The 23909-nt window shown below is 40.4% G+C and overlaps 3 protein-coding genes across 3 annotated transcripts; 1 reads left to right on the top strand and 2 right to left on the bottom strand.

Annotated features, from left to right (window-relative positions):
• Positions 1-941: 941 nt before the first annotated feature.
• rgcc (regulator of cell cycle) lies at positions 942-4689 on the bottom strand. The gene is made up of 5 exons (XM_079563077.1): positions 4543-4689; positions 4245-4418; positions 2394-2501; positions 2255-2317; positions 942-1521 (listed from the first exon to the last, which is right to left on the bottom strand). Exons 1-5 carry the CDS (start codon positions 4568-4570, stop codon positions 1514-1516), a joined length of 381 nt encoding a protein of 126 aa, XP_079419203.1. The 5' UTR covers positions 4571-4689; the 3' UTR covers positions 942-1513.
• Positions 4690-6186: 1497 nt separating this feature from the next.
• Positions 6187-18007, bottom strand: f5 (coagulation factor V; the record flags this gene model as incomplete). The annotated part of the gene is made up of 26 exons (XM_079562656.1): positions 6187-6458; positions 6546-6728; positions 6797-6948; positions 7072-7216; positions 7289-7444; positions 7510-7595; positions 7699-7770; positions 7841-7957; positions 8038-8217; positions 8295-8511; positions 8588-8824; positions 8911-9079; positions 9996-11046; positions 11356-12207; positions 13534-13746; positions 13832-13979; positions 14184-14389; positions 14462-14558; positions 14682-14862; positions 14957-15122; positions 15466-15687; positions 15826-15987; positions 16057-16269; positions 16826-16948; positions 17578-17660; positions 17865-18007. The coding sequence occupies 26 exons, from the start codon at positions 18005-18007 to the stop codon at positions 6312-6314; spliced, it is 5721 nt and encodes a 1906-aa protein (XP_079418782.1). The 3' UTR covers positions 6187-6311.
• Positions 18008-19653: 1646 nt separating this feature from the next.
• On the top strand, positions 19654-23596 carry slc35a5 (solute carrier family 35 member A5). The gene is made up of 10 exons (XM_079562750.1): positions 19654-19769; positions 20275-20400; positions 20469-20567; positions 20640-20773; positions 20859-20926; positions 21043-21231; positions 21936-22136; positions 22213-22340; positions 22518-22786; positions 23265-23596. The coding sequence occupies exons 2-10, from the start codon at positions 20283-20285 to the stop codon at positions 23331-23333; spliced, it is 1275 nt and encodes a 424-aa protein (XP_079418876.1). The 5' UTR covers positions 19654-19769; positions 20275-20282; the 3' UTR covers positions 23334-23596.
• Positions 23597-23909: the final 313 nt, after the last annotated feature.

The following is a 23909-nucleotide window of genomic DNA, read 5'->3' as shown; positions in this document are numbered from 1 at the left end:
TGAATAACATCTATTTACGCCAGAAGAACCGTTTGTTGTACGGGTCTATATGAGTTTACGTTCTTAGAAAAAAGGTACAGGATATGTGGGGTCTGCTGTCTCAAGTACAGGGCATTTGAGTGTCAGTGCGTTTAGTTACATTTATTTGTTATTTGGTCAAAATCAGAGAGAGGTTGGTGTTTTGTGAAATTCAGTGTCTGTAACCTAGACAGGGGTAAGTTTACTTGGTGGAAGGCTGATTTTCTTTATTGCAAAAAGTGCAAGGGCCAAACCTACCAATTTTAGCCCTGTAAAGCACGACTTTATACAAATGCCTGTGTTGTACATAACATATGACTGATGATTTGGGTGCTGTTTAGAAATTTTAATTTTAAGTAGTTAACAGTATTTCTCAGTACTTGAACTTAAAAAATGTTGTCCCTGATTTGTGTAATAATATTTCTCAAAATCATCTTGAGGGCCAGAGCTTCTATGCTGGAGGGCTGGATTTGGCTCCTGGGCCTGACGTTGCCTACCCCTGAACGAGGAGCTCCACTGCTTCCACCTGTGTGGCCTCAATGGGACCTTGACCCTAAGGTCAGGCTGAAGAGGCAGTGTATTTTATGAAGTCCAAATAGGCTGTTCCTTTCACCACATTCAATCATCCGCAAAACCACTTTTCTTTTCTTTCTTTCTTTCTGCCAGACATTGTTCCATTTCATCCAATCAGCCACATACTGGGTGGCCGGTGGGGGAAGGACATTTATATTAGTATGTGTTTTGAGTAATAGAAATACTGAGCAATCACAATTGAAAATAGGTAGAGAGCTTCATTGTGGTGAACTTAAAACCGCGTGTACAATGCATCTGTGACATGTCCTGGTTTTTGACTTTGTTATTAAAAGCCCACACACGTTTTAATAAAAGTTCCTTTAAACTTTAATAATGACTCTGGTAAACATGATCTGTATTAAATACATTTGCATTCCAGTTATTTCCAGAATAGTTTAAGCTCTCAGGTCATTTAGACATTGTGTCTTAAGGACTTCTGTTAATGCCAGGGTCAATATAATCTCGAACAATATTATTTACACAAGATACAAAAATAGATTTAACAAAAAGACATTTACAATATGCAACACTATAAAATTACAAATATATTTCTAATATAAAAGCCATTTTAAATAATTTTCCAGGTCAAGTTTTGGATGAGGGAGTGTATGTTGTCAATAATAATCCAGTGACTCTGTTAAAAAGTTCATGTCTTTTCCAGTCGAAGGAGTCCAACCCTGGCACACCATTGTCCGTGTTGTTTCTGCCATGCTGATTTTGATCCATCTTCTTGTCCTCTCTCCTCAGGTGGTCTGGTGTGTGCAGAGATCTAAGATCAGGAAAATACCAACTAAACTCGCCACCGAGACAGTCCGGTGGCAGCTGCTTCCTGTTGGGTGGTTTCCAGATGTGTGCTTTTGCCCGGGTACAGACGTCCACTTCCTCCCTCCCTCATGGGTCACTTTTGACTGTTGCCTCGGTGTCACATGCCTAAAAAAAGGACAGGGACAGACAGAGCTGGTTAGAGCGGGACTCCTCGGCTCCTGAGTTGCTGGTTCTATTCTCAGAAAGACGGGCCTCCGCAGAAGGGGACATCGTAAACACTGGTGGCCCTAATAAACGCGTCTTTCTAGGGGACTAACGGGGCCTGGCCGACTGCCTGCCTGACTGGCCCATTCACTGTCTGGCTTTTTTACACAGGACACGATTGAAAGACGATCATTGAGTGGACGGAGAAGGAAAACACATAACAGGGCCGGGAGCAGAGAAGAAAAACAGAAAAACATGGAAACATTTGACTCTCATTTCTGACATTTACAGTTTGCTACATTCCTTATGCTCCAACACACTTTTCTGCCTCATCAATGGTGCAGTAATGACTAATACTCATTGCCCATGTATATTGGAATATGCCAAATAATTACATTTTCCTGAAATATGCAGATTTGTCCTGGATTTCAGATTTCAAGAAATCTGTCCATGGGGCAAGTTTCTTAACATCCACAACCATGTCATTTTATTCTATCTAACCTCTAAGAAAAACTCATATACAGGACAATATTATTTACTCTCTATCCCTGTAGCAATGTACATAGGGAAAGAACCGCTTTGATACAGAATTTTAAGTGGTCAAATCACAGTAACGGCTGGTTTCAGTGGAGAATGGAGGGGATATATGGACTGCAATAACTAGACCTACTGCTGTTTAAATAGTTTCACTTACTTTCTAATGTCCTGTCAAGGTCAGCAATGAAGTCCTCCAGTTCTTTAGTGTCTCCAAGTTTGGCTACAGTGAAGAAGCAGGACATGTTAACGTTGCATAACCAAAACAGCACGTTAGTGTTTTACTTTGTGGAACTTACGTTTTGGCGACATGAGAGTCGGTGAGGTGGAGTTGGAGGGGAGTCCTGCGGGTGAGTTGAGTCTTTCATCGCTGAAGCTGAAGCTGTTCCTGTTGAGTGACTCGGCACCTGACAAAGTCAAAACACAAATTAAACCCTACACTTTTCAGCGTACACTTCTACTTATGTCTATATATTGTCTGCTCTGTGTCAATGAGTGATTTTGAATAATCATTCCATGCATTCTCCCGTAATGACAGCCTTCATCTGTCTGAAGTTCTCTGAAGTACAATTGTCTTGTTTTTGATCCTTTGTGAAATAAGTTTGCACTACAATGCTGCTCAAATGAATAAATGAACAAAATTATGACAAAACTTCACTTTTACTTGTTTACATTAAGGTGAGTTTGAGACATATGTTCTTACAATATGGATATTGCATCACACAAACAATACAATGTAAAGGGCCCACACAGATACATAACTGTAGAGACTAAAACTGACTTTAGCACTTCTTTTAAGTGGCTACACTTTGAATTCAGAGCTGTGTCCACAGTTAATAACCTCATGAATCATCTCAAGTGACATAAATATAATAGACTGGTTTCAGAAAGGGGGCCTACTTAAGTTACCTGTCTTATAACTTAACCGGTTTTGACTATGCAGTACACAGTTTGCAAGCAACTATATCAAGCGTTAACTCAAATGTCAATCACCTAGACAGTCCCCTCCTGACTCTTGCCACACAGAATCAAGCAAACTGCAAGAAACCGTTTTCCTGTGCCTTCAAGTATCCATCCAAAGTCCTATACATCCCCTTCTTTGCAGTGACCCTTTCAACTAAGCTGCCACAGCCTGTCCATCCATCACAGACCAGCACAATAGTGTCACCGCATTGGGCAAGCCCCTGTTCAGTGGACTGCCATGGAGAGGACACGGCCCGCACAGGAATCTGATCCCACGGGCAAATCATCCACTTCCAATAATGCCAATCCTCATACCTCACGGTTTTAAGAGGACACACGACCTGCTGTGGGCCTTAGCACTGCATTGGTAAACATTGTCAGAGTCTCTCCCTGAGTTATTATGTAACTTCAAAGTGGTGTCTCAGGCTGAAAAAAGAATGAAACGGTATGGCATTTTCATTATGCGTCTGAATTCCATTGCGGTATGTCTAAATGTAGCTCATGAGCGCACTTTCCTTTATTTTTTCCCTCCTTTTTTTTCTCTCTCTCTCTCACACTGACTCGTCTGGTCCTGTAAATACCATTGTCAAATATTTTCCCTCTTGCAAAATGCTCATCCTTAGATCCTTCCAATTAATTCAGAAGGAAAAAAAAAGCTACAGTTGGCGAAACTAGCCAGGGCACAGGTCCATCTTATTTGAAATACATCTCTGTATATGCCAAGCTGATCTCCACGCACCACTTTGCATGTCAGCACAGCTCTTGATCTCTAATGAGGGAATATGCAAATGAGGCAGACGCTCAAGTAAAGGACACCCACTGGTAAGAATAGTATCGGCATGTTGGGAGCCACACTTAAACGTGTTGCGCCTAATCCCCGTTCTGGAGGCCGTGAAAGTTTACAACAGCAATATGACACTGAGGTGGCTTCCTATAGTGAAGTCACTAAAATTACCATCATCTGTTTATAACCTACGGACTATGTTGCCTTGTCTAAATTTGTGAAATGTTAACTGTAATGTAGGCAACATAGATATTACAAATAAGCGGCACACACACACACACAGGAGTCCCGCGCCTTTATGTGGCGCGTATTTCCCTCATTACCGCCCTTATTGTCTAACACATAAAAACACAAGCCGTTTCAACATTTTTGTTTTTGTTTTTGTGTGTGTGCACGCGCTTACTTTCAGAGTCACTGATGCCGCTGTCACTGACGCTCGCGCTGCTCCTCCGCTTCATGGTCTTCAGGTGCTCCTCGTACCTGAAGTGACGCTTCTCAACCGGCGACGTAAAATCTTCGATGACCGCGTCAAACTCGCCGAGGACGTCGTCAAGATCCTCCTCGTTGACGAATTTAGCTGCAAAAATGAAAAATAAAATGTAAAAAAAAAAACAAAAAAAAACGTGGCTCCAGTCCGTGCGTAAAGTTCTACATGACAAAATGACTTCTATTTAAAACACGAGTCTTTGGAGGAAACTTACCTTGGGTTGTGAGCTTTGGAGACTTCATGTTTCCAGTGATGCACTTTGTCCACTTAAAACCTCCCTTTACTTATATATTCCGAGCGCGTTCTGTCAGCGCGTCACACTCTTTGAAGGCTTGAACTAACCCTCCTGCGTAACCACTGGCGCTTTTAACGACCTCTAGGCTCAGCGGGGGCGGTGACGGGAGCAGGGGAGAGGGCCAGGACCAGGGGGGGGGGGGGAAGTGACCAATAAAAATCTCCCCCCCCCCCTTGGATGAAATTACACATCGCTGACGTCGCCTTCTCTTTAAAAGCGTGTTTGTAAACAACCTGTGTGTCACTTGCCAGGCAGAAGTTGTAATGCGTTGATATTTATAATGAGATGACCCAGAGCCTTTCCGACTTTGTCACCGGGCAGATCGTGACAGTCAGAAGCAGGTCGTAGACTCACTGACAGACCGATGGTGACAGCCTGTGACATAATACTTCTCATTTCACACAGGGGAAGTTTAGGCCTGCATTTTGAGCTCTTAGACAGTGCCTATATTATAAATTATAATAGGACAATAGAATAATCTGGAAGCCACATAGTCCAATCCCCGAATTCACCATACATTAGATTGACAATAACATGAAAAAAAAAAGATCCTGTGTCCAAAGTAGCTACAAAAGTACAGTTGTGCAAAGAAAACTCGCTGACACTTGAAAGTACTATTCTTAAGGGCAGATAAATCCAAGGACTAAATAGATATGATATGAAGAACCAATGTGTTGCTTTTTTTTGTCTTGTCAAGGCAAGGTTTTTGAGATAAAAGTTGACAAATAGATTAATCTCAGAGCGACCCCTTGTGGTCTAACGTGATAACTCAAGTAGCTGGGCTCATCAGTCACTCAGGCCTGCTGTCCATAACGCTACCTCTATCTAATTATACCCATTATTATGAGGTGGATTCCTTTTATTGGTTGGTGCCCTCAGCTGCCACTGTGCAGTCGTCCCAAAGCTGTTTGGCGGCTCGATGTCCAATAAAACTCACCCAGAGTCCATTTATCTCCACGGATCAGTGGAGCGCAGTCCAGTCACGCAGAGATTTTCACACCTCCACTGCCTAGTTCAACATGATCAACAAACGGATAAGCATGCCATGTGTTTGCAGCTGCACGTGTCTGTTGACTCTGGGACCCTTAGGTGCAGCTTTACGGTGACTCTGGCATCGGCCTAGGTGCTAAAAGTGACGCCTTCAAGACACCATGAGAAGCTATCAGTTTCCACATACCGGTACTTCACTCACTTTCTATGTGTATTCATTGACATTTTAGCCAGGGACTAAAACAGAATTATATTTATTGAGAAAATATATTACATAATACTTTCATATTTACAAATATTTGACATTTTGAAAAACAAAACACTCATAGCCTTTTGTTTTTGTAAAAATATGTGAAACTTGAATAGAGATACATTCCTTTTTTTGAAAAACAAACTTGGCAGGTACTTTATGCTGCCATAAAGTTTCTCCTGCAGCAGCTTATTTTACATCATGATGAGTTTTGCATGTGGCCAAGAAGTGCTATACATGTAATGTCCGCTTAAATGACTACAGCTATGTTAACGCAGCACGTCATATTGCGCAATTAAGATTTATTACACCTATCGCATGTCTGGCTGACAAGTTAGTCCTTAAAATATTTTTTAGCGCCAATGCACTCACTTAATTAAGCTACACATGCACAATGATTACCAGTTTGTTTTCATAATTGTTAGTCACTTAATCCTTTATCAATCAGTCACTCAAAGTCACAGCCCAGCAGCTCAATCCTCATTGTGATGGAGTTCTTCCAACTTTGGGGAAGGATTCGGAAGAAGCGAGAGAAAATGGGTGGATCTATGTAGTTCCTCACATGGTCATTGTTATTTGTGTTTCCTATGAAGGTCTGTAGAAAGACACACACACACACACACACAAACGTTGTAAAACATTTACACATGGTTTAATATCACAGCATTGGAGAGTGGCCTACCTTGGATGTGATGGACTCGTGGTCTGTGTAGTCAGTCCAGTGTAGTCCGTCGTTGCTGTACTGCACAGAAAAGGAGATCACATACTGCTCTTTGCCCAGAGACTTGGCTCCCTGCGTTACGATGCCTGTGATCTTTTTAATCTGAAGCAGCTCCACTTGAAGCCACTGTCTCTGGTCATTTGACTGAAAACAAACATGGAGTTATTGTGCGTCTCAATATTATTTTATTTTATTTTATTGAGCCAACTTACCCGAGCCTGCCACGCGTTTATGGTTCCTTGTTTGTTGAGGCGCGCGAAAGAAGGTTTCCACGGTCCGCCATACCAGCTGCTGGCTGTGGAGCTGGCAGTTATTTGATGGTCCTTTATCAGTCTACTCTCCATCCCCAAAGGCACAGAGCAACCTTGGGCACAGCACCAGATACAGTGTAATGAATGTGTTACAAGTGGTTCGTAACACAAGTACTTGTAATAATATCCATGTATATGTGTATTCTTGTCATTTCATTGTGACATTTAAGTTTTACCATCAAGCTCGCAGCCGTAGTACTCCATGCGCACTGTGGCTCTGCCGTAATATTCAAGGGGGTGCAGCCGAAAGAAACGGCCAACTATCGCCGGGAAGAAGGTGTTAATCTTAGTCTCATAGGCTTCTTGGTTCCCGGGAAAAATCTATTCAAAGTAATTCACTATTAAACTTTGGACTTATGTGTGAATTTGTATTGAATTTTAGTTCGGGCCTACCTTTCTGAAACTCTTACTGTCGCCCTTAAAGAAGGTCCACTTCCGTCGATCATTGCTGTATGAAATGGCATAACTGGTGACATACTGCGAATAAAACATCTGTTTGGCCCCTTGTGTGGCTATCTGACTGATCACCACTGGACGCTGGAAGTCAACCTGTGAGAGACACACAGAGGTCAAAATTGCAAATACATTGGAAGTACTTCTTCATAAATTCACACCTGAATCCAACTGTTGTTTTCGTCTGTGCTCCATGCGTTGTATTTTCCTGCATTGTTAAGTCTGGCGAGATGTGGTTCCCAGTATCCTTTGAAAAACATAATCAGGCATAATTTTACATGACCAAATATAAAATGATAATAAATAAAAATAATAATAACAATTTGTGAGCGTTCAAAAAGGCTAAGTACCTCTTGAGTTTTTGGCTGTCATCTGAATGTCTGTCACACTGCCTGACTCTAGTCCAAGTGGATGGTAGCAAACTGAAAAAAGAAGGGGGGGAAAAAAAGTAAATATAAAACATTTTTCATCCAAAAATCTTGCTGTTTTTACCATGATCCAAAACCAGGAAGAGAGTCTGCATGCCCTTTTTTTGGATGTTCCCGATCTCAGTCTCTAGTTGCCATAGCCCGGGCTTGGATGGTATCATCTCTAATGTCGCAAACATCCCTAAAATAAACTGAAATGGTCAGCAATAGCAAATAAAAAAAAACACACAATCCACTTAATTATCCGTTTGTAAAACTTACCTGGCAATAGAGGGTAAACGGCTTGTCTATAACTTTTGATCTTTTTGTGAAAAAAAGTTTGTCCATGGAAATGCACGCTCTGAAAGTCGTTTGGAGAGCCCAAGTTGATTAGGTGCCAGCGGACTAACTGACTGCTGTACATTCTTAGGCCCTTGAGGCTGTAAATAATGCCATTGATGGCTAGAAATAAGAGAATGTTGAGAAAACATTTATTGATCTAATATTCACCTTAAATTGTTTGTTTTAAAGTTACTCACTGTGAAACTGGAGGTTTTCCTTCATGGCCGCGGTCAAACTCCTCCTTCTGGTTTTTCTTTGTATTTTCTCTAGATTTTCCTCAAAATACCAACTCTGAGACTCGTCAAAAGTCATGAAAAGCAGCATGAATTCCCTTGTATCTGTCACTGATTTATTTAGGGTTCCTTCGCGGCACACCAGCAGAGGACCAATCAGGCCAGACTGGATGTCCTTTTCCTAAAATACAACAAAAATAAAACTAACACTTGCAGACCATGATTATGCTTCAAGTGATTGTGATATAAATGCTTACAGGATTAACGCCCGAATAGTAAGCCCAGGTCCGGCAGTCTGCCTCGCCCTCTAGTGGTCCAACCGTGGATGTGATTGTCCACAAATAAGTGAATGTTTTGCCGGGTTGGACCTCATTGTCATACTTGTACCAGTATTTAGAGCCATCTTCATAGTTTAACCCCTCCGTCAGTTTAGTGTAAGTGACCCCATTGGGATGTAAAGAGTAAGGCCGGCTCGCGTTGTTTTTAAACACCACCTAAAAAAACACATTTTAACACAAAACAAAAAACAGAGAACACATTTTTGTCCCAACAGTGGGAATTAAAAACATTTTAGGCTCACCATAATTGTCTGTCCAACCTCTGCCTTGATAAGAGGCCCAAGAATTCCCAAATGCTCAAAGATCTCTCCTCGGATGTGAGGCGTTGTGAAGGTACTGTCGATATATTCTCGGAAAACAACCTTTTTAAACTTTGTCTCACGGTTGTTTGTTTGTGACCCGTCTTCTCTTCTGCAATGACAGAAAGCAAAAGCACCATTTACTGGAGATGAAAACATAGGTATAAACATAGTATAAACTGTCTATATTAAAAATATATATATATATATATATGTATATATATATATATATATATATATATATATATATATATATAGATGCCGCAGGATATCTTAAATAATCTATAAAGTAACAATTTAATAATGTGATGGGATTCATGGCTCTTTACTGGGAGCCGAGTCTTTGGGATCTGTTCATTTCAAAGAGCCGTTCAAAAGATTGTCAAATTTTAATAACACCATCCAATATCTAAGACTTGATCAATAAACTACATACTTTTTACATTTAAATTACAATTGGACTGATATTTATGCTTTGAAAAACGTGTTTGTGAATAAAATCATGTACCACAACTAATAGAAAGAGGCGGCACCTGTCTGACAAATCCTTTTTAGTGCATTTATCTATCACTTTAGTACCAAAAAGCTGTGTTTAGAAGACCATTACGAGCAGTGTTGGGGAAGTTACTTTAAAACTGTAATACATATATTCTGTATTAGTAGCTACACAAGTATATATATATATATATCCCGTCAGACCTTGGAAGCTAAGCAGGGAAGGGCCTGGTCGGTACTTGGATGGGAGACCGTTTGGGAACACCAGAAAGCCTAGTGAATGGAGTGAGTGAGTGAGTAGTTGGTGGTGGTTGGAGGGGCCGATGGCGCAGAGTGGTTGCCATGCTTCCGTCAATCTACTCCAGGGCAGCTGTGGCTACAACAGTAGCTTACCACCACCAAGTATGAAGTGAATGAATAATGCAATGAAAAACGTCTTTGAGTGTCCAGAAAAGCTCTATATAAAACCGATGCATTATTATTAACAAAAAACATTAACATAAAAGATCAAATATGTAAACTGTAGTGCTTACCGGCGCCCATAGCCAGCGTAGTCCCAGTCCACCTCTTCTGCTGCGATGAAGTATATCTTAGTGTCTTTGTCCCCAAACTTTAACTGATATTTTGTGACATCGTTGTGACTAAAATGTTTCAAATCTTCATTGCTGCTATAAGGATCTTTGTAGGACACATACTCATACTCCTCTAATTTCACTGTCTGTGGTGCATCCAAATCCAAGTGATCCGGTTCGTCCCCAGGTATGTACAGTTCGTAGTCTTTGAAGTCTGGTCTTGGGACGCCTATCACTATGGGGTTATTGATCAGATCCTCTTCGTCGGACACTAATGTGGGTGTGATCGGTCTGGACCCCCGCGGGGTCATCCCAGGTTTGAATCCTCTGGGCGAGAAGGGTAACCCGCTTCTGGCTTGAGGCAGGTATTCTTTCCTCTTTTTGGTCTTCAAGCCTTGCCCTTTAGGCGGCCTATATCGCAGCGTCACCTTCTTAAGTGGCTTTCTCGTGGGCACCGGTTTGCTGATGTATTTGACAATGTGATCAGGGACTTGCATCGCCACGGTTTCATGTGTTGCATCGTAAGTCCAGTTTTGAGCAGGGTTTTTAATCGTTTTGGTTTTGATGGCTTCTGCTGTGTTTTCTTGGAGGTAAATAACTACTTCTTCACTGCTGACAGAGGCACCGAGTTCCTCAGAGCTACCTACAATATAAGAAACACTAGAAGGTGATTTCGTTGCCTCTTGTATGATTGTACGGTTCAAATCTTCATTTGTCTCAGTATTTTTTAAATTTACCTCTGCAGATGCATTTGATTTAGAAATATCCCCACTTTGAACTTTTGAGAAATGTGTATTGTCTGTTGAATCAGAGTTTGATGCAGTGGCTAAATCAGTTCCAACCTCAGAGGAATTCAAGAGAGTTACGTTGTCCTTTGACGTTTCCATAAAATCAGTAATAAGGTTCAAAAAGATATTCAAAAAACTTTGATTTGATGAATCCTCAAAGGTAGAAGTATTCTCTATAGTTGGATTTAGCCCTGGTTTTAAGTCAGTATTGGTTAAAGTTGTCTCTTGATGAACAGATTTAAGACGTTCTTCCATTACGATTTGCGATAAGGCAGAGCTATTCAATAAACTGTCGGCATCAAGTGAGAAATCCAGTTTTGTTACATTTTTCACTGCTCTATGAGAGTTATTCCTCAAACTGGCAGATGAATTGAAAACCAATACATTTTCTACTTTGTTGAAATTGTTAGATTTTTCCACTGACTCTGTTGGATTTGGATTTGTTGTACTATCCGGTGTATTTTCTAGCAATTCAGAAGCAGTACCATTTTTAGTCAAATTTAACTGATGCCCCCTAGTGGAGTTGAAAAAACCTGACGTGTTGCTTGTCCCATTCAAAGAGTTTCTGCTGTCTGTTGTTGTATTGTTTTCTGTCTTTTGAGGCTTATAAGATGCATCATTCACATTATTGTCACTTGCATTGTCAGTCTGGAAGTCATCAGGTACATTTTGCGGCACATCGTAGGAGAACACGTCCCCTCGAGTGAGAATTTCCTCAGTACTATCAGTCACAAATTCACGTGTAGAAGTCAAGTTTACAATGTACAATTTCAGCACATCAAAAGAGACCTCACTGTTGTCTTTGCCATTTGCAGGGATCAACTCTCTCGTATCGTTTTCAAAGATTGTGGATTCATTTTTCTCCGTTACATGGTATTGACTATCCAGACTGTTGTTCCCATTTGGCGTGTAACCGAAGGTGCTGTTATGTGATTTGTTCAGATGTCCATTTACATTTGTCATTGTTACATTAGCCTCCACCGCCTCAGTTGTATTCAAGGCGATTTTCTTTGATGTATTCGTATTTGGCACGTCCACAGTGTCATCGTCCAGAAAAGACAAATCCAGTTGTTCCACATCAGAGGACTGGTTCTTCAGAGACCTCACAGACAGACCCCACTCTTCTGCGAACAAGTCCGTCAAATAATCTGTCTCTGTATTTTTCGCTTTTTCCTTTGCCTTCTCCTCTTTTTCCTTCTCTTTTGCAGCGTCCTGCTTTTCAATCTCATCCAAACTGGCAGGTCTCCACACGTTCCACTCGTTTGTAAATTCCTCTTCGTCGTCGTACTCGTATTGGTGGTCTCGAAAGCACTCGACATCCTTGAATTTGACGCGCACCCCTTTGGCAGTTTCATGGGTGCTAAGGGATGCAAGGAGCCATACGCCTAGAGGGCGGAATAAGAAAAATTAAGTTAGAGGTTGTGGTGTCTGAAGCCCGTCCCAAACCAGATGAAAGTATGTCCAGTATGTTAAAGAAGAGAAGCCAATGAACTTGTGGAGGACAATTAAAGAGATACAGAATGTCCCACAGCAAGAGGATAGAAACCCTTCTTGCGACTATTTGAGACCATTTTACTTTAATGTAAACTTACCAAAGTTTGTGGTAAAGCTGGATTTGGTTGTTTGAGTTGTGCATGTTTTATCATTATCATCAGAGGCGTTTTCCCACTCACAAGTCAGGCTTATTCGAATTCAGGCATGACCCCAGCTGTTTCTGACCTGCTATCACTTATCAAAATGCTCAGTGTTCTTAACGGGGGTTCAACCCATTAAATCCATTCAAGGAAGGCCTCTTTCCTTGTTTTGTGCGAATAAAGTCTCTCTTACTCTCTTACTCTCTCAAACCATCTCTTCTCCTTTGCTTTAAGGAGTCTCTAAAAAGTCTCTCTTACTCTCTTACTCTCTCAAACCATCTCTTCTCCTTTGCTTTAAGGTGCATTATTAACTTTTTATGCAGGAAAAAAAGTTGATATTTGTGCGTATTTTTACCTTGTAGTGACCCAGTGGCTGTGTGAGTGGTCAGCATAGCGCATTTCCATTTGATCACAGTGGTCTCTACAAAGCTCCAGGATCACTTGTTTTGTAGGTTTTCTGGTGAGAGGATCGTTCAGCCGTGAAAACCTTCCAAACAATTGATTCTGGAGTGTCTTAGAGACCACTGTGATGGAAAGTAAAGGTGCTATGCTGACCACTCACACAGCCACTGGGTCACTACAAGGTCAAATATCCATTAATATTAACTATTTTACTTTACGTTATGACCTTATAGTTATCAAAGGTGTGACAAGTGGCTTTAAAGCAGTACTAAGTAACACGTGCCCCTAGAGGCCATAAGCGCCACTGCAGGTGTTGAAGCAAGTTGCGATTTTTTACTTATTAATTGTCTGTGAGAGTAAATGCTATGCTGACAGAAAAAGACAAAGGGATAGAGGGATATTGTACATCCAATTACACAATGGAGATAATTTTATTCGCTCAAACTTAGCTTTAAGTGGCGCTAGCCCGCAGTTAGCTTTGCCCGTTAGCCTGTTAGCTTCTTCTTCGTGACTCCATTAGTGTGTATTAGTGACTCCTACCCGGTGTACACTTGTATTACCCCCAGAGGGACTGGATTTATTAAGGTAAACAAGTTACTTAGTACTGCTTTAAGATGGAGGTGTTCAGCTGAGTGTGGGTCACTTTGATGTTTCACTAGGACACAAGCATCTCACCAATGTTGTCCATCTTCATAGTGATGGTTTCTCCAGTCATGGGGTAAAGACTCAGCATGTCCTCGGTCCTCTCGTTCAGCTCAAAAGGATGCCCATAAAATGTAGCTGTCTGAATGAAATCTTGAGATCCAATGCTCGACACGTGCCATGTAGCAACTTCGCCATTGCAAAAACCCAATTCTGTCCCACTCTCAAATGTGTACCCATTGATGGCTGCAACAACAAAAAATGCAAAATTCGTCAGCTTTGCGTTGGGTTGAAAACATTATCAGATTCAAATGTCTCTGAAGCCCCTCACTGTGCATGACGTTAGACTTGTAGAATTCAGGGTCGGCTGTATTGACTTGGGACCGGTCACAGTTTTTGTTGATGTTCTCTTGCAGGTACCAGCTTTTGTTCTCATCAAACACGGAAAAAACAGCATGCTGCTCCTTGTCTGCTTTGAGCTAGGAAGACAAATAATCATAACATTTCTCAATGATTGTGCAAGAAAACAAATTAAAAACAGATGCAGGCTGTCTACATTTCATCACAACACAAAAACACCTATTGTCTGTGATGCATTTGAGACCAACGCGAGAATGAGGGAAGCCACTCAGCAAACTGCTATTCAAAGCCACCAGTGGGTTTGAATAATAATAAGGTATTACCTGTACATTCCTGACATTGAGCGACTGACTTTTGCAGATGAGAATGGGCCCAATGAGTCCTGATGCGATGTCCCGAGGAGTGTCTACTGCACTGTGGTACATCCGGGTCAGACATCGGGAGTCTGCATCCAAAGGCTCGTCCTGCTCAACCACATGCCACAAATACGTGTGCGTCTCTCCTGGCTGCACTCCATGGAACTGGTTACCTTGTCACAAAGGTCAACTCGTCAACATCTAAATAACAATGCGGCGCGTGCAGTTCTCAAATAGCGATTTACCTCCAGCTGGATAGTTGACTCCTTCTTGTGATTTTTCTATTGTGAGGCCATGTGGGTAGATGCTGTAAGGTCTTGACGCCATATTTTTAAAGACAATCTAACATACAAAGACAATAATATGAAAATAATTGAAACAAAACAATGGATTCAGCAAAGAAATGTGAGTATGTGCTACAGGCAAAGCATAACGCAGGCATGCTATAGAATATGCAACACCTACCTTGATGACATCTCTGATTTGAGCTCTTATGACCGGCCCCAAAATTCCAAGTTCATTTCTCCGTTGCTTTGTTTCCGACATCTCGGTGAAGGACTCATTTTTATACAAGGTGAATACAGCCTTCTTGTACTTCTGACCAATGCGCACTGCTGAATTTTTCAGATACTGAGATTTGAAATCCCTTTTGGGGAAACAAAATGTGCCGTCACAATTTGTCACAACAGCAGCTCATAGTAATGACAATGACAACAATTACTTATCAGGGTTAAACCTACTCATCTGTGTGTTCGGGCATGTTAGGCGCATAGTCCCAAATGATTTCTTCAGCAGCAATGTAATAAGTCCACTCTCGACTCTCTCGTTTTTGGGCAAGAGTCAGCATCCTCTTAGGCGCATCAAAACCTTCACATTTCTTCACATGGACAAACCCATGCAAACCAACTGGAGAAGACGAGGTGATCAGATTTATAGTGGCTCAAAGGATGAGTTTTGTGGTTCTGCATCAAGCCCTTAGTTTTGATTTTTCAGTTTAATACTCTTTGGAAATGTGTGAATGTAAACATAACTTTGTGCCAATAATAAAGATACGTGAATGCAACTTATATGCGAAATAACTTTTAGTAAGTCGTGCTGTTTCTTGTGTTCATTCGGTTACCTCTGAGTAAAAGGGCATACAAATCCAATCCAGCTCTTTCCACAATTGAGATCTCTTAATGAGACATTCAAGAGATCTGATTTGGGCATGCAGGTCACATCACTGTCACATCCCCTTGCAAACACGTACCTTCCATGTGCTTGATGGTGTGTGAGGACAGGAGCCAGCGTCCTGGGTGGACTGCGACCATGCTGGCTGTAGCAGAGGATCCACTGATGAGACCGACTGAGGAGACTTTGTGACCGTCCTGCAGCAGCACCTGTCCATTCATGTGCACTGAAAACACCTCCGGCTCTGAGCTCATGCCCAGAAGATGGAGGCTGACAGCGGTGTGGGCACAAATGCTTACATCTGGAAAAGCAAACCAAAAAAAAGTGCATTTGTAGTAAAATGGACTGTCAGGAGCACAGTGGTGCCTGCAAGTGTCTCATGTGCCTTACAATCCTTTACAATATTTCAGGAATATTAAGATAAATTAACTCAACTTACTGGGCAATGTTCCATGTGAGTATCCATTTATTGTGTGTTTGACGTGGTCGTCAGCTGCGTACTCCTTGGGCACATATTTGCTCTCTTTTTCATCGAAAACTCCAAACAAGAAAACCAGCTCGTGATGGATGGCGATTTGCTGCCCCGATGCATCCAGGGTTCCTACAGAAACAACAAATGTAGTAACAAAGCCACCCTCTTACCTCATCGTGTTTCACTTTACAGTCTTACTAGGTTTACAGACGAGCAGAGCCCCGATCAGTCCAGAGTTGTAGTCCTCCACGACATTCCTGTGGGAGATGTAGGAGTATGTGAGGCAAGACGGGTCGTTCTTCTGCGGGGAGACCTCTGACGTCACCTCCCAGTGGTACACATGCTCTCCATTAGGCCTAACTATATCATCCCGTTTCTCTTTTTGTGAAGTGTTGTCAAAGTAGTAAGCTCCTGAAACAAACAAACAAACAAAGAGTTAGTGTTGTCAACTTGTAAAATAGTAAAGTGTATTCATTTTCCCTCAAGTTTTACGGCAGAGACCCTCCCTAACACCATTTCCTCAGCTGGTTTGGCCTATTTTGGAGTCTATCCTCATTTAGACTTGCTTTAGTGCTGCGTTGGTTCACTCCTTACGTTAATAATGTTAATTGAAATTGGCTACTTTACAGATAAGAATTTTGTAATTTGTGAAGTTTTGCAGTTAGACAAACTTGCAGATTTCTAATCCACTTTGTCTTTCCTGTAAATGTTTTTTTAACCCTGCGCTGTGGGTTTTAAATTACATTCTAATAAGTTTCAATTTCCTTTTACTGTCCTTAATTTCCTACATTACTGACACTGTGAAGCACACTGTGATTCACGAAAGTTCTTGTTGGACTTCACTCTGACTTTTCTGGTTAATATTTTAGAAAAAGACAAACAACTTTATTTGTTTAGTTGCTTCACCCACAGTGAAACATGATTGGGACTCATTCTATCCACGGTTGTACATCATCTGGACACCCACCTTCTGACTGCTTTCCGTAAGCGATCCCGTGTGGGTGGAGGCTGTATTCTCCTTTTGCCATATTCTTGAAAGTGACGACGAGTGTCTCCCCTTCCTCGGCCCTAAGGGTGGGCCCCATTAAACCTGGACACAGACAATTACAGACTTGTTTACAGACGTCAAAAGATGATACACGGGGAAAAGTGATGTCAGTTCACTCTGACTCAGTTTTGTGGTTTGTGATGTTTTTGCTTTTGTGCTTCAACGAGAGGATGTTTTAGTTAGAGTGCAGTAGTACAGCAGGAAATGTTAATATGGTCTGAATAGCAACCATATTTATAGAAACATTACACACACAGAAAACATTTATTTACATAACTAGGGTGTTTTTGTGTTTCTTCTCTAAAATCCTCTGCTTGATTTATTGGCTTTTTTTTCTTACCTAAATCTGCATTCAAGTGTTTATGTCCCATTATCAGAGCTTTGGAACAGCACAGGACTTTCTGGATTGTGAATCTTATTTTGCATCTATACACATCATGAAACAAAACACATTTGATAAACTGTGAATCATCCAACAACATTTCTTGATATCCTAAGTTTTCAAGCTACAACCTGGTTTCAATCTTTCAATTTAAGATCATGCAATGTGTGCTTTCAAGCAAATAAGCCTTTATTAAAGAGCGTAGAACATTGGTCTTTATATTTCAATAGCGTGAGAGGATGTTTATTTTAATTAAAGCAATTTTAATTAAAGCTAGTATGTGCATTACCTAACCAGGGGGGATGCGCCTTGGCCCGTCTGAAGCCTTCCTCATATTCCCGAAAGACCACTTTTTTATACGTCTGACCAAACCTGAGTAATGAAAGTGGGAAAATACAGAATATGATTAACAGAATGATCATGGAGACACATCATCCAGCTGAAATTAATAAAATCTTTTGAGTCAGAGAAGAATCAGAAAATGTTACATACACAATAGGGTGAACAGGGTATAGAGGGAAAATAAAATGCAACTAAAGCATGATATTAAAATGATTTATATAAAAGAAAACCTACCCTTTAGTGCCGGAATAATTCCAATCGACTTCTTCAGCAGCAATGTAGTAGCGTCTCTCCTTGAGCCCATGTTGCTCTGCTTCAACACAGAATATAGTGGTTAGGGCCAGCAGTTGGATACATCGATGTCCACACAGCCTCATGTTGTAAACCAGTCCTCCAGCCTCAGTTCTTGAAGTTCCCAAAAATATGTTCTGTGACTGAGGTCTGCTGGGTGCTCTTTATCTGTCACTGACACATGCGCATTGTAAACATTATGTCCCGGGCCAATGAACTGTGTCCCGGTTTATTTTCCCCCGGTTGCTCCATGGGTTGTAGGGTCTTTTAATTGAAAGCGTGTGTGTTTCACTCTGAGTCACAGTCTACCTAGAGGTGTGGGTGTTACTGCGCTGTACTGCCTTTAGGATCATGTAGGTATAAACTACAACGAGAATGAGATGGAAAAACTCAGAGAAAGGAGAAGATGACGTTTGAATGCAATAAAAAGAAAAAAGTAAAAGAGTAAAGGGAATGTGGTGACATTTTAAAGGTAAAAAACATGTGATGTGTTTTTCTATATAGTGAATAATAACTGTTACGCAAAGTAAACCACATTAGGTATAGAAATAGGGCTTGGTACAGTTCAATTCTTTTGATACCAGTACTTTAACGATATTTGGCTTACGATACCGATGCAAAATATTTGTCATCTATAACCATAAAACAGAACAATAATGTTAATCTATCACATAAAGACTATTTTGTTTACATTTGTATCATTTATTTGAGCGGAAACAACAACTAAGTAAGAGTAAGAGCCGTCTCTGAGCCCAAAGGCTTCAAAATTTGGTATCAAAAGAAAAGTATATTTGAATATATAATTTGAATTTGAATTTGAATTGAATTTGAAAGTATATTTTCAGTACCTGTTTTCAATACAATTGCTCTAGGTATAAATTATAGCCTATGTAAACTGCACTCACTTATCATAATCAGTTTTGGGGGAAGTGTTGGCTGTAGTAGAGTAAGTGGGAAATTAAGTTTGACAGGAAAGAAAGAAAGAAAGAAAGAAAGAAAGAAAGAAAGAAAAACACCAACAACAATATCTTCAAAATCTTTAAGTTTATTATAAGAATCGGTCAATTCAGTGGTGGAAGAAGCACTCAATGTTCTCACTTAAGTCAGTATAAGTGTGCATTGTAAAATGTACTTTATAAGTAAAAAGTAAAAGTATTTAAGAGTTTTATGTGCAGAATTTTTTTTAATAATTTTAATCAAACCAGGTCTAAATGAGTAAACCACTAACTCACCTAACTCAGGTCAAAAACAGGAACTAAACCAGGTCAAAAACAGGAACTAAACCAGGTCAAAAACAGGAACTAAACCAGACCTAAACCAGATCCACTAAACCAAGCCTAAACTGGGATTAAACCAGTTCATCGTAGAGAGGTCACTTTGAAAATAAAATACTTTTATTTTTAACCCAATTTAAAAATGTAGTGAAGTAGAAATAAAAGTACAGATACAGGCTCTAAATTTAGGGAAGTAAAAGTAAGTTTTACTTATTTCTATACTTTTTACTTTGTTACTTTCCACCACTGAGTAAATTTCGGTCAAGCTCCAAGTGATTTCCCCAAGCAAGCAACAGGAATAATCAAATCTCAGTGATATCAACTTTAGCGATTCGTTTAACAAATCAAAAACAAACTCAGCTAGTTAGCTGTAGACAAATGTAATTATTTATTATTCGTCAAATAGATGTACCGCTTCAGTCAGTTGTTGTCTGTTCCGTGCGCATGCGCAGAGTTACCAGGAAGTGCATCAGCGGGTTGTTGCTCCCTGTATGTCAGCTGAGCACTCACTAAAATCACCAATTTAGACTTTATTCTGACTTCACTTATGTCTGTGGGACGGACAGAGTAAAAGGTATGAGTTCCGATCGTTTTATCTGGACAATGTATCAATTTTGATCGTCGGCTACGACTATTTTTTATGAAAACAGACCATCAGCTGTGTGTTGAACCAGATGGTATATAGAGATATAAATGGGCTAACTTTGCATTATGGTCCTTCTGCCCTTCCTATCACCTGCTGAATTATTCAAATACAATTATTTCTAGTTGAGTGTTGTCCTATTTACGGGGCGTGTGATTTTAAAGGATGTGGACATCAACAATGGTGATCACTGACTGACTGCCTAACTGCATTGTTGTCTGTCCTAGAGAGTAGAAGATATAAGGGGTTTTCTTCTCAATTTCTCTCTATGTCTTTCTGTATTTTGTTACTGTTTTTATCTTTTTCTTAATTATTATTATTATTGTCATCATTATTATTATTATCATTACCATTATCATCTTCATTATCGTTATTCATTTATCTAAAATGATATGTGTTTATTAATTTATTTTCTTATTGCATTGTGTATGTACAGGGTGAGCTATGGGCTGTTGCAAGAAGCTTTGCTCACGCTCCTCAGCCTACACTCTGGCTCTGGGCCTCGGATTTGTGACTCTAGGTACAAGTCGCATTCTGCTGCTCAAGTTCTCCGCTAATGCTGGTGAGAAATTTACAAAACCAAAAATGCACTTGTCAGTCTCGATATACTAATGTATTGCTTCATGACAGAGAACAAATATGACTTCCACCCTGCCTCGGTTAATCTCCTCGCTGAAGCATTCAAGCTGGTCTTCTGCCTCATCATGTCTGTTAGGGTCATAGTCCGGGGTACAGTACACTTCAGTGCACAGCCATTTGATGTGTAGTTTTATTTATTGACAAATGCTTTTGTTGTTTCAGAGGGGCGATCATGCAGAGACCTAGGTTTTTCCTCAACTTCTTCTCTTCTAGTTTCCCTTAAGTGGGCCATACCTGCATTTCTGTATTTTCTTGACAACATCATCATCTTTTATGTGATGACATTCCTTCAGCCTGTGAGTTAAGCTTTGATAATGTGATTTTTCATTGCATTGCATTCATTGTTGAAATATGGTAAAGGTGGTTTGTCTTTCTTTTTAGGCCATGGCAGTGTTGTTCTCCAACTTTGTAATCCTGACCACAGCTGTTCTGTTTAGAATTGTTTTGAAGTGAGGAGCCCTTCCCTTTATAAAGCATGGCATGGAAATATTAACATTTATCTGCAGTGTTATATACACTAGTGTTATGTATACAATAGATTGTATTTATTTATTTATTCTTTAAGGCGACGATTGTCCTGGGTCCAGTGGGCATCTTTAGTCATCTTGTTTCTGGCCATCGTTTCCCTGACAATGGGCTCTGGGAGTAACCATCCCATGTCAATGCCTGGTGGGATCCACGCAAACCCCCTCTCCACTCCTTCCAACTCCTGTGTCCTCTACACGCAGCTTCTGGAGCAAATGAAGAACAGCAGGTAAATGTGTTGCAGAATATACCAGGTCATATGCTTCTACTTCAGAGCAGCGACTAACTCTTGTAAAACACGGTTTCTAAACAAACAAACATTTTTTTAGATATGATATGTCAATGTAGGCTCTCAGTCGTACAGGAGTTGTCCATCTTCGATGAAGGTTCTTTAGTCATCTTCTGTACTCTGCAGTTGAAGTGTAGAATGTTTCACCTCTCATCCTAAAGGCTTCATCAGCGACACTAAAGTTTAAGCTCAGTACACCGTTTGGAATTTGTTGCATTTCTGCCTAAATTGGTCATACAATGTGGTCTGATCTTTATTAAAACCATGAGAATGAATAAACAGTGTGTGCTTTAACTAATACCACCCAAACTTTTACATTTTATCATATTTTTATTGGCCATAACATGTAAAGATTCACAGGAGAGCGTGGAATAAGTGAGTACACCCATGAATCTCACTGAACTGCAGCAGTTTTGTAAAGAGGAATGGTCCAAGATTCATCCTGATCGTTGTGAGCATCTAATCTGCAACTACAGAAGATGACTCAAGAACCTTCATTGAATATATGAAATACGTTGTTCATATCTGTATTATTGCAGTGGAATAATATACGCTGACTTTTAAAGGTGCAATGTGGCTACTACCCAAAAAGACTGTGGGACACACTATTGTGTCACAATTATTTTCACCATCTTCTCAATCAGTGCCAGCGAATCGTGGGCGTCTGTGCTGCCTGCTCAGGAGTGGAGGAACAAAATCGTAGAGAAGCTTCGAACTTTTGGAGTGGGTCATGTCTTGCTTATTCTTCAATGCTTCATCTCTGCCATGGCCAACATCTATAATGAAAAGATCCTGAAGGAAGGGGACCAGCTCACTGAGAGCATCTTTATACAGAACAGTAAACTGTAGGATAATAGCACTTTGAATACATTTTTTTTAATATTCACTTCCACTCATTACTGTCATCTGTCTCTATTGTAGATATGTATTTGGGCTGATTTTTAATGGTTTAACACTTGGCCTTAGCAGCGAGGTGCGAGGAATAACCATACACTGCGGCCTCCTTTATGGACACAACGCCTTCTCCTTGGGCCTGGTGCTGGTCACTGGTCAGTAACAATACATGTTTTTATTTCAAAATGTTTGCTAAATGATAAAGTCTAAGTCAGAGTGGCATGAAGAGTTTGGGCACCCAAAAGTCATAGGTGCCTAAACTTATTACAAAGTAAATACAGTATAGAATGCACACTTTACTTATTGTCTGTGTCTATTTTTCCCATTTTTAGCTGCCCTTGGTTTATCTGTGGCCTTCATCCTGAAGTTCAGGGACAACATGTTCCACGTCCTGACGGGACAGATCACTACTGTCCTGGTTACGGCACTCTCCCTGTTCCTGTTTGATTTCCGTCCTTCAGTAGACTTTTTCCTTCAGGCTCCTATGGTTCTCCTGGCAATATTTATCTACAATGCCAGCCGACCCAAAGACCTTGATTACACTCTGCAACAGGAAAAGCTCCGGGTCATCAATGGAGAGGTGTACGAGAGGTCTAGAGGGGTAAGGAAAAAGACTAAGTTCGATGTTTTAAACACTGACTGTGATTCTGTAATGTATGCAGTATATGGCAACAAGTGTGCATTCGTCCTCATGTGTAGAAGCGAAAGCAATGGACAAGCAGATTAAGATTTTGTGTGATTTGTACCATGGCCAAATGGTTACAACTCTGAAGTGGTGATATGCTCCTGGGGAGTGAGGGCTGCATCTGGTCCAACAAGCAAGACACACATTCTTAAAGTTAAATAGCTGTGTAGAGAGCCACAATCTTGGCATTTAATCATAGCTTTCACTGCTGACTGCAACACACCATGTCCTTTGTGCACTAAATGTTATTATCACTTTTCTTCTAATTGAGTTTCTTTTATTTGCAAAGCACTCATTGATTTTCTACTTCAAAACCTAACAAGGTTATTAGATCAAGCCAGTCAGATGTTGAAAGAAGGTGACTTTGTGTGTTTGCTTTCCATTATTTTCACAGGATGGTGAGGAGCTGGAGCTGTTGGCTAAGCCCAATACAGACAGTGAAACAGAAGATGACTCCTTGTAGCTCCGTTCATTTCTCCAAAGCGGTGGCAAGAAGAACTACAGGGACCATTTAGGAATCATGGGTGAATATCAGTGACATTTTTGCACTTCTGTTTGTGTTTATTATTATTTTTATTGTGCCTGTCTTTGCTACAGTACAATGCCATTAATGAATGTAATGAGTGTACAGCAGCTTGCAAACATTCAGATAAGAATTTCTTAACTTTCAAAAGCACAATAGCCACGTGAGGTCTGAAGTATGTGATGCAAGTATAACGATGTAAAATAAATACAGGGATGTATGTCTTATACTTTGTTTCGTGCCATTGGTTCAATGTGGTAATGTTACATAAAAACAGTTTATGTTATGGATGCATCTATAAACAAAACAATAAACTGCTGCTATTTGAACTTTAAAGACATTTTCTGAATGTTTTTGGACCATTTTAAAGATGCCATGTTTTATCGGCCACAAGGGGGAGTTGTAAACCAAAGAATAAGAGTAACACTGTTTATCGTACACTGATAACATAGACACATATTGTACAATGTTTAAATAGAAGACTACAAAGCAAAGACATCTACCAAAGTGAAACAA

Source organism: Gobius niger, assembly GCF_951799975.1.
Source record: "Gobius niger genome assembly, chromosome: 9".
NCBI lineage: Eukaryota > Metazoa > Chordata > Actinopteri > Gobiiformes > Gobiidae > Gobius > Gobius niger.
Note: the sequence above shows the minus strand (reverse complement) of the source record. Positions and strands in the feature narration are given on the sequence as shown.

Bases quoted from the DNA above. Each gene is read 5' to 3' on its own strand.
- rgcc (XM_079563077.1), bottom strand. From the start codon at position 4,570: ATGAAGTCTCCAAAGCTCACAACCCAAG. The intron at 4,419-4,542 runs GTAAGTTTCCTC...TCATTTTTGCAG, and splicing joins TCCAAAGCTCACAACCCAAG to CTAAATTCGTCAACGAGGAG. The intron at 2,318-2,393 runs GTAAGTTCCACA...TCTTCACTGTAG, and splicing joins GACTCTCATGTCGCCAAAAC to CCAAACTTGGAGACACTAAA.
- slc35a5 (XM_079562750.1), top strand. From the start codon at position 20,283: ATGGGCTGTTGCAAGAAGCTTTGCTCACGCTCCTCAGCCTACACTCTG. The intron at 20,401-20,468 runs GTGAGAAATTTA...GCTTCATGACAG, and splicing joins CAAGTTCTCCGCTAATGCTG to AGAACAAATATGACTTCCAC. The intron at 21,232-21,935 runs GTAAATGTGTTG...CTTCTCAATCAG, and splicing joins GAGCAAATGAAGAACAGCAG to TGCCAGCGAATCGTGGGCGT.